Source organism: Aquarana catesbeiana, linkage group LG10 (genome assembly GCF_042186555.1).
Source record: "Aquarana catesbeiana isolate 2022-GZ linkage group LG10, ASM4218655v1, whole genome shotgun sequence".
NCBI lineage: Eukaryota > Metazoa > Chordata > Amphibia > Anura > Ranidae > Aquarana > Aquarana catesbeiana.
In genome coordinates this window covers 81690846-81703388 of record NC_133333.1, presented here as the reverse complement: position 1 = coordinate 81703388, position 12543 = coordinate 81690846, and the positions used below count along the sequence as shown (strand labels likewise).

The 12543-nt window shown below is 40.3% G+C and overlaps 1 protein-coding gene across 1 annotated transcript in view; it reads left to right on the top strand.

Annotated features, from left to right (window-relative positions):
- The window catches only part of LOC141110754 (excitatory amino acid transporter 2-like), a 470509-nt gene that overhangs the window by 318785 nt on the left and 139181 nt on the right, over positions 1-12543 (top strand). Inside the window, exon 6 of the mRNA XM_073602336.1 lies at positions 5647-5773. Coding sequence (XP_073458437.1) covers positions 5647-5773 — 127 coding nt within the window. The remainder of the gene's footprint in view (positions 1-5646; positions 5774-12543) is intronic.

The following is a 12543-nucleotide window of genomic DNA, read 5'->3' as shown; positions in this document are numbered from 1 at the left end:
CTAGGGATTGGCTGGAGTTCCATAAATAATCAGTCTGTTTTTTCACCCTCTATGTCTAGAATCCTCTAGAATATAGGGGGGAATAATCAAAGCAGCAGCCTGTGAGACACTTAGTAGTCCTAACCAATCAACTCCTGCGCTACTGATTACAGAAGTGCAAGCTAAAATTACCTAGCTGCCTACACTACACTAGGAGGGTGCTATATACAGGAAAATGTTGTATCTATTATTTTTTGCTGCTGTGCCAAACGAAGGTCCAAAATCATTGGTGCTTCTTGTCAGACTCATAATTCCCCAGGTTTTAAGTGTGTACACATGGATGTTGAGTCCTATTCTAATCAGAATAAATTGAAACCCAGCTGATACTCTCAGTTAGTGTAAATGTACACCAGAGCTTCAGGAATTATGAAGCCCTGTTCTAAAAATACTCATGGTAAAGGAGGGCTTACAGTAGGGTGTTTCATTTTTCTAAAGATGTGATTTTCATATGACTTTGCTTACGCCCTGAGTCTCAGTGATGTAAAAGATATATATGTCAAATTTCAAGAAGATTGGATAATATTTAGGGGTTGCACACATTGATCACTTTTATCAAAGCAAAGTCTGTGGACTTCACTTGATAAGAAGTCATATACAACAATGCTGGATGAAGAAAGTCCCGTTCAAGGCTTTCTAGAAGAACAAGAGTGAAAATGGTTAACTACATCCAAAATGTCCTAAAAGATGGAAGTCATCCAAGAGAAGACTACAAAAAGTTATTAAAACTCTCACTCCTGTACCTAGGAGGTTGGTCTAAAAACGACTTCAGTTTCAGGATCCCAGGGGCACTGCATCAAGCAAGGTGGATGGCAAAGGCATTATATGCACTTAAAATTGTCCTCTTCACTAAACAGTTGAATATTCCTCAACGTCAATTAGAAGGAATGAAACGGGTTGCACATTTTGTCAGCCTCATATATGTTCGCTTTTGGCATGAGGCAATTGTAAGTTGGTGGGCTCCAAAGAATGATTTGGATATGCTACAGCTTTTGAGCACCTACCCAGATGCAGACGTCAAAAAATGTGCTCTCACAGTTGCTAAGAGACACCTTTGGTATTTGTCAGAAACATACGTAGGATTGGCTTTTTTGGACGAACGTATTACTCAAGCTGTTAAGGAAAATATGACTAAAAATTTAGAAACCAAACCTGCAAAGAAAAAGGTAGTGAAACGATTAGAAGGTAAAAACATGGTTTTTGAAGGAAAAGACCTGAGCCATTTCATTACCCCACAATAGGGATAAAACTTTTTCGCAGAAGAGAGTTTAACAAGTCTCGTGGCCACTCATTAAAATTAGAAGAAAAGAGGTTTAACCTTAAACTACGTAGAGGGTTCTTTACTGTAAGAGTGGCAAGGATGTGGAATTCCCTTCCACAGGCGGTGGTCTCAGCGGGGAGCACTGATAGCTTCATGAAACTATTAGATAAGCACCTGAATGACCACAACATACAGGGATATACAATGCAATACTGACACATAATCACACACATAGATTGGACTTGATGGACTTGTGTCTTTTTTCAACCTCACCTACTATGTAACTATGTAATTACTAATAAAACAAAGACGTTCTTTGAATTGTTTGGGATCTAAGACGTGACAGAATACTGCAGTGATTCTCTAAGAAGCCATGTGAACGCTCTTAAGGTTGTCAATGATACCGCAGACAGAGGAATTTCTCTGATAAAAAAGTATAACGAATCGGTCAGGGATGAACAACAAAAACAATTCTTGTTGAGGGTAGTCGAGCATCACAGAAAAGTCGTCACCAAGCGAACAAAACAAGGGATTGCATCGTTCAAAGTTGATTAATATAACACATGTTTTGCCTATCATATTACCTAATAATCTTAGTGCATAGTTTTAATAGTATTTTAAGTTTGTGATTTCTAGTTTTCCCAATAAAAGTAATTAACATTGAAAAAATTGTATTTTTTGCCTACTTTTACAAAACAGATCAAAGTGTGCAACCTCTAAGTATTATCCAATCTTCTTGAAATTTAGCATATATATCTCTTACATCACTCAGACTCGGGGCATAAGCAAAGCCTGTAAGAATTTTACAGTTTATTTTTTTCCATTAGAAAATTAAACACCCTAGCTTACAGGTTCTTTAACAACAGGGACCATGCAGATGTTAAACATACGATCATCCCTTGCCCTACACTGCTGCCTAACAAGGTGTTTAAAATGATCACTCGCTGGGGCAACTATTATTCAACAAGTAGTTCATGCTGCTAAGTCCTCCAAGTACTTTTGAAAAACATTTGCTTACTCTGTTTGGAAAGTTCCTCATGTGGTACTGTATCTACTTATGCAATGCGCTGACTAATTGTCAGTACAGTGAAACTTAAGGCAAAAAAAGAAAATAAATATAGGTTTTATGTCATATCTGCCAAAGAGTCTGTAATATTGTTCATTGTTGTAATTTACACACTTATCCCACACTTAAAGTGGAACTTTAGTCAAAAAATTAAGTCCTACCAGATCACTTCAGGATGGTCCCTTTTGCAGGTATAGCTATGTAAACATTTAAACATAAGTGCCTATACAGTTTAAAATCCAGTAATACACTGATGTTCATTTACTAAAGGCAAATAGACAAGTGCAGTTACTCCAGAGCTTAGTAAATGATTTAAAGCTTCACTTTGCAAAGAATACCCAATCACGTGCAAGGCACATATAAAAAACTGACGTTTTGCTTGCACCCAGAGAGCAAGCAATTGAGCTGCAAGTTTGAAAATGACTTGCTAAGCCATTGCTAGACTTGCCAGGCTTAAAAAGTTTGTTGCCCAATTGCAGCAAATCTGCATTGAATGACTCCAGATCAACTTTCTTTGCAAACAGTCCGCAAGTCTGCTGCAACTTCTGGTTCACCTATGTTGTGCAATGGTCATCCCACCACAGGGATCACTGTGACTTGAAGAGCTCTTACTGTAGACTCACAACTGCAACTGTTGCTAGAGATTTGCCATGCAAATTTTCTAAAAATTGGAAAAGTGTCAACTAGAACTTGTGCTTCAAGTGCTCTGCAAGTGTACAACTTGCCAGTGAAAATGTGCAGCAAGTTAACAGGACTTCCAATTAAACACTGTCACAAGCTTGTGGCAAATTATTCTTGCTATCTGGGCACATGATGGCAGTCAGCACAGCTTCTGCTCATTTACAGGCATACCCCACTTTTAAGTACACAATGGGGTTTATTTACCAGAGCTGGAAAGTGCAAAATCAGGCTCACTTCTGCATAGAAACCAATGAGCTTCTAACCCTAGCTTGTTCAATTAAGCTTTGTTAATAAAACTTGGAAGCTCATTGGTTTCTATGCAGAAGTGAGCCTGATTTTGCACTTTCCAGCTTTAGTAAATAAACCCCATTGTGTACTTATAAGTGGGGTATGCCTGTACTAAGTTCTGGAGCAACTGTTATTCAGGTGCTATAAGCTTCTGCAAAAGAAACAGGAACAAGACTGGAGGCAATTTACAACATACAATAATTTTGCAAAGTGCACTGTCTATTTGCCTTTAGGAAATCAAGCCCACTGTCTCACACTGCTCTGCACATGCTCAGTTGCTCTCTAAAGATTCACTGCTGTTCAAGTGCTCTGGGCTTCAGCAAAATGGCAGCCTCCTGCAAAAAGAAACAGGAACAATTTACAACACACAATAATTTTGGTAGCATAATTATTAATGTGAAATGTATGTTGTTTGCTAAAGAACATTATAATTATCAAGTTGTTATGGGTAAGGTTCCACTTTAACAGTTGAGAAAATCACTGCTATTCCCTGATTCTGCTTTACTACTTCCTGGTTCAAATGTATTGTTTTCTGGATCACCGTCCTTCTTATTGGACAGATTATGCTTTTTTTTTTTTGTGAAATAGCTGAAGATGAGAGGTAATGTCCACATCCAGCATATATGTCCAATCTATATACATAACTACAGTATGTGTCTTTCATATATGTGCATGTACCCATGTACTCTATACAACCTTGGCCATTCCTTCCATTACCCTCCTCTTAGTAGTCTCACCTTTCCCTTCATATACAAAGTCTTTAACAATAGAGATTAATCTAATTGGCTGATCAGATGATCACTGTGATGTTACATAAATTGAGCCAATAAGCAGTGTACAACTTTCAGTGCCAATTAAGTAAATTGAATTCTTTTGAAGATAATTCTGCTTTATGACCCTGGAAACAGTCTTATCACAGGCCCAATTGGTCAGGATGTTTATTAACAACAAAAACCTAGTTAGCATATGACTGTGGTGTCTCTGGACATCAGTTACAGAAATTCCTGCCCCTATATGCAGTATATATTTCTATGGCCACCCTGAATATATATTTGCAAACCTACTTCCAATCATACCAACAGTATGCAAACTAGGAAGTGTTTTCCCTTCAACTGGACACAGATAGCAATAACAACACATTTTTAAAAACATCCCATGGCTTCCAATACCACCTCTATGCTGACGACACCCAGATCTGTCACTCCACTCCTCAACTCACCCCCCTTAATCTCGTCACATATCACAAACTTACTGAGTGACATATCAGTATTGATGTCACACCACTTCCTCAAGCTCAATCTTTCTAAAACTGAGCTTGCAATATTTCTGCTAGACTAATACACCTTACTAACCGATCCACTACTGCTGCTTCTCTCTGCCAATCCCTTCACTGGCTTCCACTACCCCACTGTATAAAATTCAAAATACTAACCACAACATACAAGGCCATCCATAACATCGCCCCCCCCAGCTACATCACCAACCTCATCTGCAGATATTGTCCAAATCATCCTCTACACTCCTCCCAATACCTCCTGCTCTCTAGCTCCCTTGTTACCTCCTCCCATGCTTGCCTCTGGGACTTATCCAGAGCATCTCCCATCCTCTGGAACTCCCTACCCTAGTATGTCTGGTCAGCCCCTACTCTGTCCGCCATTAGACAACCCCTGAAAACTCACTTATTCAGGGAAGCCTTCCCCACCTCCACCTAAGAACTGTACCCGAGCCACCTCCATCAAGCTATTACCTTTTGTACCACCTCCCCCTCCCTTTAGATTGTAACCCCAACCATCAGGGCCCTCCTGTCCCTTCTGTATTGAATTGTATTATAATTGTACTGTCCCCCTCTATATTGTAAACCGCTGCGCAAACTGTTGGTGCTATATAAATCCTGTATAATAATACAATTTGTTGCTACTAAAGAGCACTGAAGAGGTTTTTGCAAAGCTGGCCATAGAGGATAAGCTTTTTTTCGGATATTTTTTCTTTGAAAGGAAAAGGCCTCTTTATGCACAATGGTTTGTAAAAAATCCAGATTCAAAGGCTTTTTAAAAAAAAAACATAGTGTGTAATGTTTGATATAACCTTAATTCAGGTCAGACCTACTTTTCTTATGCTTTGATCGGTCAATATATTAAGACTTCCTATTTATCTAGAAACATTTTCTGTTTTCTGTAAACCAGAGTATAATTCTTGCCGAGTGGCCTGCTAAACAAAGACATTTGTTTGCTATTATTTTCTTTCTTTGAAACAGACAAAAGATGCATTATTTGTATTTGTATGGTCTGACCTTTGTGCCTCCTTTTCCTCTTAGGACTCATTGGCTTCTTCATTGCATTTGGAATTTCCATGGGAAAAATGGGAGACCAAGCCAAAATAATGGCTGATTTCTTCAATATCCTCAATGAGATAATAATGAGGCTGGTCAGCATGATAATGTGGTAAGAGATGAATGAGTTTGTCTGAGCTTGTATAAATTATGGTTTACTCAACACGACAGTACAAAGGTCAGTGGCCTGACTTGGTGGACTCTTGATCCCACATTAGTCTTGGAATTCTTTTGGTTTACAGAAATACAGCCTTCCAATTATCTAAAGTTCCTAGCTTTGAGATAGATGCTGCTTGGAGATCTTTCCGAAGGGACAAACTCCATAATTTTTCTTGTACATGAACAGAACTAATGATTTTCATTCAATGTGTACTGTTTTCGTATGACTTGCGTATGAGAAAAAAATCAGATATGAAAGACTGCACTTGAAACAATAAACAACAAAAAAAGCCTTTGTACAGTAGTTTGAGAATTCAAATGTTCAATTAGTTTGATGATGCAATTAATACCATCCTTGGTTTCAACCTGCTGTGAAACATAGAAGAAACCCAATTTTCTTATAGTGTGTACTTCACGTTACTCTTTAAAGAGAAACTTGTCTGGAATATCAAAGCTGACATTGTTGACTTGGGGCTTTCATCCTTATTCTTGCTAGCCGATATTGCCTTGGGTCAGTGGCTCAATTAGTACTGCAGAAAGGTTAGGGCAAACCTATGCTGTGATTTGTTTTGATATATCCCTTTCTAGCGGCACCTATTGATTTATAGTACTTATATACTTACAAATTATGGAGCGATTTACATATAAATTGCACATTCACATCAATCCCTGCCCTCGGGGAGCTTACAATCTAAGGTCTCTAACTCACATTTATATATACACATAGTAAGACCAACTTAGACAAGTGCCAAATAATCTTCCAGCATGCCTTTTGAGTGTGGAAGGAAACTGGAGTACCTAAAGTAAACCCATGCAGGCACAGGGAGAACAGGCAAACTCCTTGCAGGTAGTTCTGTGGTTGGGATTTAAACCAATGATGCTAGTGCTGCCAGACAGAGGTGATAATCACTTATCCACTTTGCTCCCCTCTCATATATTACCTTTTTTTTTAATTCCTCTATGTTCTATTCAGAGCAAAAAACAAGTGAGGAAAATAATTGGTACTTCTGGGTATGGGGACACATATGATTCACTCTTTTTCTTCCCAAGTAATGGCAATGATGCTTGGTGATTGACCTACAACTGCCACATAGGGATAGGGAGACCAAGAGGCAGTGGTAGAGGGCAGGGCCGATGCAAGGATTTTTTTCTACACAGGCAAAGGTGCACTTTGGTTCCCCTCTCACCCAACTGTCCTTCTGCCAGTCCCTCTCCTCCACAATGCAACCCCCACCCCCACTGTCTACAGCTGTACTGGTACTGCCTTTATATTGCACCTGTATTTGTGATGGGGTGCAGTGTAAAGGACATCTCTTCAAATCCACCCCCCCAGGACAAATCCCCCCAATCCCCTCTCAGCAAAAATCCTCTCCCACTTCAAGCACATATCACTTCCGCCAAGGCCTTCCAACCAGCACACCCCCCCCCCCCCCCCCATCCTGGGTTAAATCTTCTTCCCCCATTCTCCCCATGCCAGGCCAGCACAAGTCCTCTCCCCAGTTCCGTCACAAATCCTAAAACCCAAATCCCCATTTTCAGTTTAAACATTACCCCCCAAACACAACTCCTCTCCCCTTCTAATACAAATCCATACTTCCCCCTGTCCTGGTTTTGGTGGGACCTTCCTGAAAGATAAACAAAATCCTGTGAATCTATATGGGCCTGTTCACACCAAAAAGCCATGAGGGAAACCCGCATTTCATGTGCATTTCCAGTACTGCATTCACAATTCACTGCATTTGCGATCTGCAATGGGTGTCAACCTAATGAAACCCCAAACACAGGGTGCAAACGCAATATGTTTGCCTGCACTGGATCGCATGGTACAAAAGTTTCATGCGATCCAATTCCTGTGCATTTTGTAAAGTAGTACATGCAAAAGTCTTGGTGCGGACCAAATTAATGGGCTGAAACCACACTGCACCCCAAGTGCATGTGAATCGCACAGGAATGAGTGTGTTCCTGTGCGATTCATGATGTGAACTGGTCCTGAGTTCTGGAGCCCAGTGCCAAAAAAAGTTCTGGCACTTGGGTTCACTAACTTGCCTGGCAGGGGGACATTTCTTGTGGGGTTTCCAGTGTTCCAGACACCATGATTGTCCCCTCTGTATCAGCCAGCATCTCTTTGATCTGGTGGGGTAAGTGGATACTGTATGTGCTAGGGGCGCTTTGGGAGGGGAGAGGACTTGTACTGGGAGGGGGAGTGGGGGCCGCATTTCATATCCAATCCCTTTTCTAACACAAGTTCTTTCCCCTTCCAAAGCACCCCCTAGCAATACAGTATCCACTTACCATCCCCCCAATCATCTTTGTCAACTTGCCCTCCTGACCCCCCTTGCCTGTGTGCCCTCCCATGAAAGTCTCATGATATTGCATTCACTACAGACCTCAGATCAGCACGGCACATGCAGAACTGTGTCTCTCCTCCTTCCTGGCCTCTCCTCCTGTCTAGGTACAGGAAAACATCAGAGCCGAAGATCATGAGGAGGTAGCTTCAGTCCACTGTGCACTGTCTGCAACTGTGCTAGTGTGAGAGTCAGCTGGTGGGAGAGATGGCAGCTGCCATAATGACAATGTTATAGAATTGTAAAAAAGTATACATTTTTATTACAACAAAATCGAAATAAAAACATGCACAAATATTATTTGCATAGAATTTTTGGATTTGGTGCCCCAGGACATCCTAAATCATTTAGTGCAAAGATGGCTTAATGTAGCGTAATGTGTAATAAATTGCATAAACCTCAATAAATTGCATTGAAAATGTGCACAAACTAAGTTTTCACCTTACCAAATCTATCCTGGAAATTACCTGGATTTTGGTCTCTCACAAGGCAAATTCGTGACATTAAGCTTGGTTTTTTGGGCAGCTTAATGTACAAAAAAGAACCAATGTTTACCAAATTTCACACAATACAAGAATCTGCCAATGTCAACATATTCTGAAAATGTTAGATTATTTGGTAAAACATAACAAAAGTTATTCGCATTAAACTATATTATTGCAATCCTAAACATTTTAATGTGAACAGCTTAACCCCCTTCCTGACCAGCCACCGCAGTTATACTGCAACAGGTTGGCTCCTCTACGCGAGCCGTCATAGCTGTACACTGCGGGTGCCCAGCGGGCGCGATGACCGCGGGGCACCCGCAACCACTCGTGACAGAGCGAGAACCGGGGTCTGTGTGTGTAAACAAATCACACAAATCCCGGTTTTCTCAGGGGAGAGGAGACAGATCATGTGCTCCTACTAAGTAGGAACACCGATTGGTTTCCTCCCCTAGTCAGTCCCACCCCCCCCCACAGTTAGAACATACCTAGGGAACACAGTTAACCCCTTGATCGCCCCCTAGTGTTAACCCCTTTCCTGCCAGTGACATTTTTACAGTAATCAGTGGCTATTTTTAGCTCTGATCACTGTATAAATGTCAATGGTCCCAAAAAAGTGTCAAAAGTGTCTGATCTTTCCGCCGCAATGTTGCAGTCATGATAAAAATCGCAGATCGCCGCCATTACTAGTAAAAAAAAATGCCATAAATCTATCCCCTATTTTGTAGACGCTATAACTTTTGTGCAAACCAATCCATATACGTTTACTGCGATTTTTTACCAAACATATGTAGAAAAATACATATCGGCCTAAACTGATGAAGAAATTGTTTTTTTTTTTTTTTTTTATATGGGGATATTTATTATAGCAAAAAGTACAAAATATTGTGTTTATTTCAAAATAGTCAGTCTTTTCTCGTTTATAGCGCCAAAAAAAAAAAAAAAAGGTGATCAAATACCACCAAAAGAAAGCTCTATTTGTGGAAAAAAAAAGGACATCAATTTTGTTTGGGTACAACGTCGCATGAACGTGCAATTGCCGTATCTCAAAAAATGGCCTGGTCAGGAAGGCGGTAAATTCGTCCGGGGCTGAAGTGGTTAAAGTAAAAGTATTTATTCTTGCCGTTTTTATTATATTAATATTTAGAAATTGTCCTTATTAAATGAAATAGCTATTATTGTTTTTAAATGATAAGTCATTATCCGATATCCTTATGCTGCTTTATGCTGAGCGTCATTTACTATCATGCTGAATATATGCCGAGCAGGGGTTGCCATGGTAACCTTCCTGCTATAATAGCTATCCCCGCCATACCCGTCTCTATACCCTTTGATAAAGTGACATGACAGTCACACAACGCATCAGAGAAGAGAGGCGGGTCACGTGGTTAGCTTCCCGATAACGTCCGGGTTCGGGAAGCAGCTGTGCTACTAGCAGATGATATGCTTGCTCGTACTAACCTTATGTAAGTGGATATCTTTATTAAATGTGTTGGTTTTAAACTACTTCACTATGGAGTGCGTCCTCCCCTTTCTTACATGATTTACATTGTCTAACTGGGGCATCCTGAGAGCGGAGGATTTAGACAGGAAACCCCTAAGGGAACTACCGTTAAGGAGATCGTGGAACAGATGGGATTACTATTATTTATCTTTAAGGCTGTTATCACTCAGCCCTGAGGTGAGAGGCTGGGGGAACTACACCTGTATTTACCTTATCTACACATATGATTGAGTGCTGAGACTGGGAATCTTGGATGAACTAATTTTTCACTCATTTCAATTGTCACAATCTGGATTGCATTGTCTATGAGACTTTTACTTTTTATGACACTTTAGTTTCACCATTTGAAGCACATATATTGGCTTTTAATTATTAATTTGTTCATCTGTTTGCACATTTGTGAAGTGTTGCATGATATTTATTTGAATAATTTACCGTTTACGTATTATATATTATTTATATACTTATTTTGGCTTTATATTAGCTCAGTTCGTGCTATTTATTTATTTATTTAATTACACAATTGTGTCATTAATTATGGGTAGGCATAATATTAAATTGATGGGTTTTTAGAAATTTCTTCATAATCAGAAATTTTTCTCCCGGATATAGTTTACTCTCCCTCTGTGAGGCTCCATTAATGGTCGTTTCTGGGAGTAGTTTATTTTGGATCCATTTATTGAAATAACTTTGATTTGCCTTGATCCATAGTTACCCAATGTGATGGAAAAGTAATGATTTTTAGACATAAGTATTTATTGGATTTTCCGGTTTTGAATTTCCATTTATACCTAGTTGTTGTACACTTTTAATTGATTTGATTGAGCGCCACTTTAATTATTATTTTGTTAAAGTAAAAAGAGCCTAATGTGTAAAAAGTGCCTTATCCTCAATCAATTGCCTTGAAACTTTGAACAAGCTACATTTTCAGCCTTGCAGCTGTCACCGAGCAATCACGGCAGGTGCTGATTGGGGCTCGCTCGGTAGGGTAATTTGTTTATATTATGTAACCCTATCAATAAAATTGTATTGAACTACCTCTTTTGTGTAAGAACCCTCAGATCTAGCTGTGCATATGTAAATATGCCTACAATGATTGAAGTGTATGCACATATACACGTAAACTGTATATTCTTGGTGCAGCCTGCCTCCAGGCTTGGCCTGGAGGTGGGAATGCTAAAGTGCAGGAAAGGTTTGACTGGGCCTTAAGCCTACAAGAGGCCTCACATGCTGATTTAGGAGAAGAACCAGAGAACCTGCATGGCTACTCTAGGTACCTGGTACTGTAATGGACCTAAGGAGCAAGTCTGGTGTCTCTCCTACTGAAGCCTATCCATATTCAGCTGTTGCTCTAATATCCAGTGTCAGCTTTTGCTCCTATTGATTCTGTAGTGTGGAATACTGAAAGAGACTAGTTCTGTTCCAATCTAGTTTTGCCATGGATGTTCTAAGCCCTATACCCTTTCAGTTATGGAGGTCTCCAATAAAGCATTCAATAATGTACTTAAAGTGATTGGTTCCCAAGTTGTCCGTCATCGCACATCCCTTCACTGGCTTAGGATCTGCCAGAGAACAAAATGTCAGCCTTCCCTGTCTTTGGAGGTCCACACTATGCCTCTGGGGGTCAAGGGGGTGCTGTACTTGTTCTTTTGGGGAGCTTAATGTGGCTTAATGTCCAAAAAAGAACTTGGATGTTATTTGGTTACCCATAAGGCAAACTAGGGACATTAAGCTTATTTTTTGGGGAGCTTAACCACTTCCCACCATATGATGTCCAGCAGGATAAGCCGTGCCCGTGGGGGCGCGCAGAGCGGCGATCAGGGGTGTGGTGTGTCAGCATGAGACAAAGCATCTCAGATCCTGGTAAACAGCCTCTGACGGAGGCTCTTTACCATGTGATCAGCTGTCTCCAATCACAGCTGATTAAAGTATAAACAGGAAAAGCCGTGTATCGGCCTTTACTCTATTGCGTCTCCCAGACGCAAGTAGAGGAGAGCCGATTGGCTGCTCTCTTTACAGGGGGGGTCTGCGCTGATTGATTATTAGCGCAACCCCCTCGAGGATGCCACCAGGACCACCAGGGATGCCCACCAATGAGGACCACCAGGTATGCCAAAAAACAATATACAAATATATTAAAATATATATCTATATAGAAAAAAATCTGTTCACATTCAAAAAACTATTCATATATGCAAACTAACTTTTTCATTATTGTCATCTCACCGCATCTCAAATCCCCGTAAACAGCCTCTGATGGAGGTTCTTTACCACGTGATCAGCTGTGTCCAATCACAGCTGATCACAGTGTAAACTGGAAAATCCGTGTATCGGCTTTTCCTCTATCACATCTGACAGACGCAAGTAGAGGAGAGCCAATTGGTTGCTC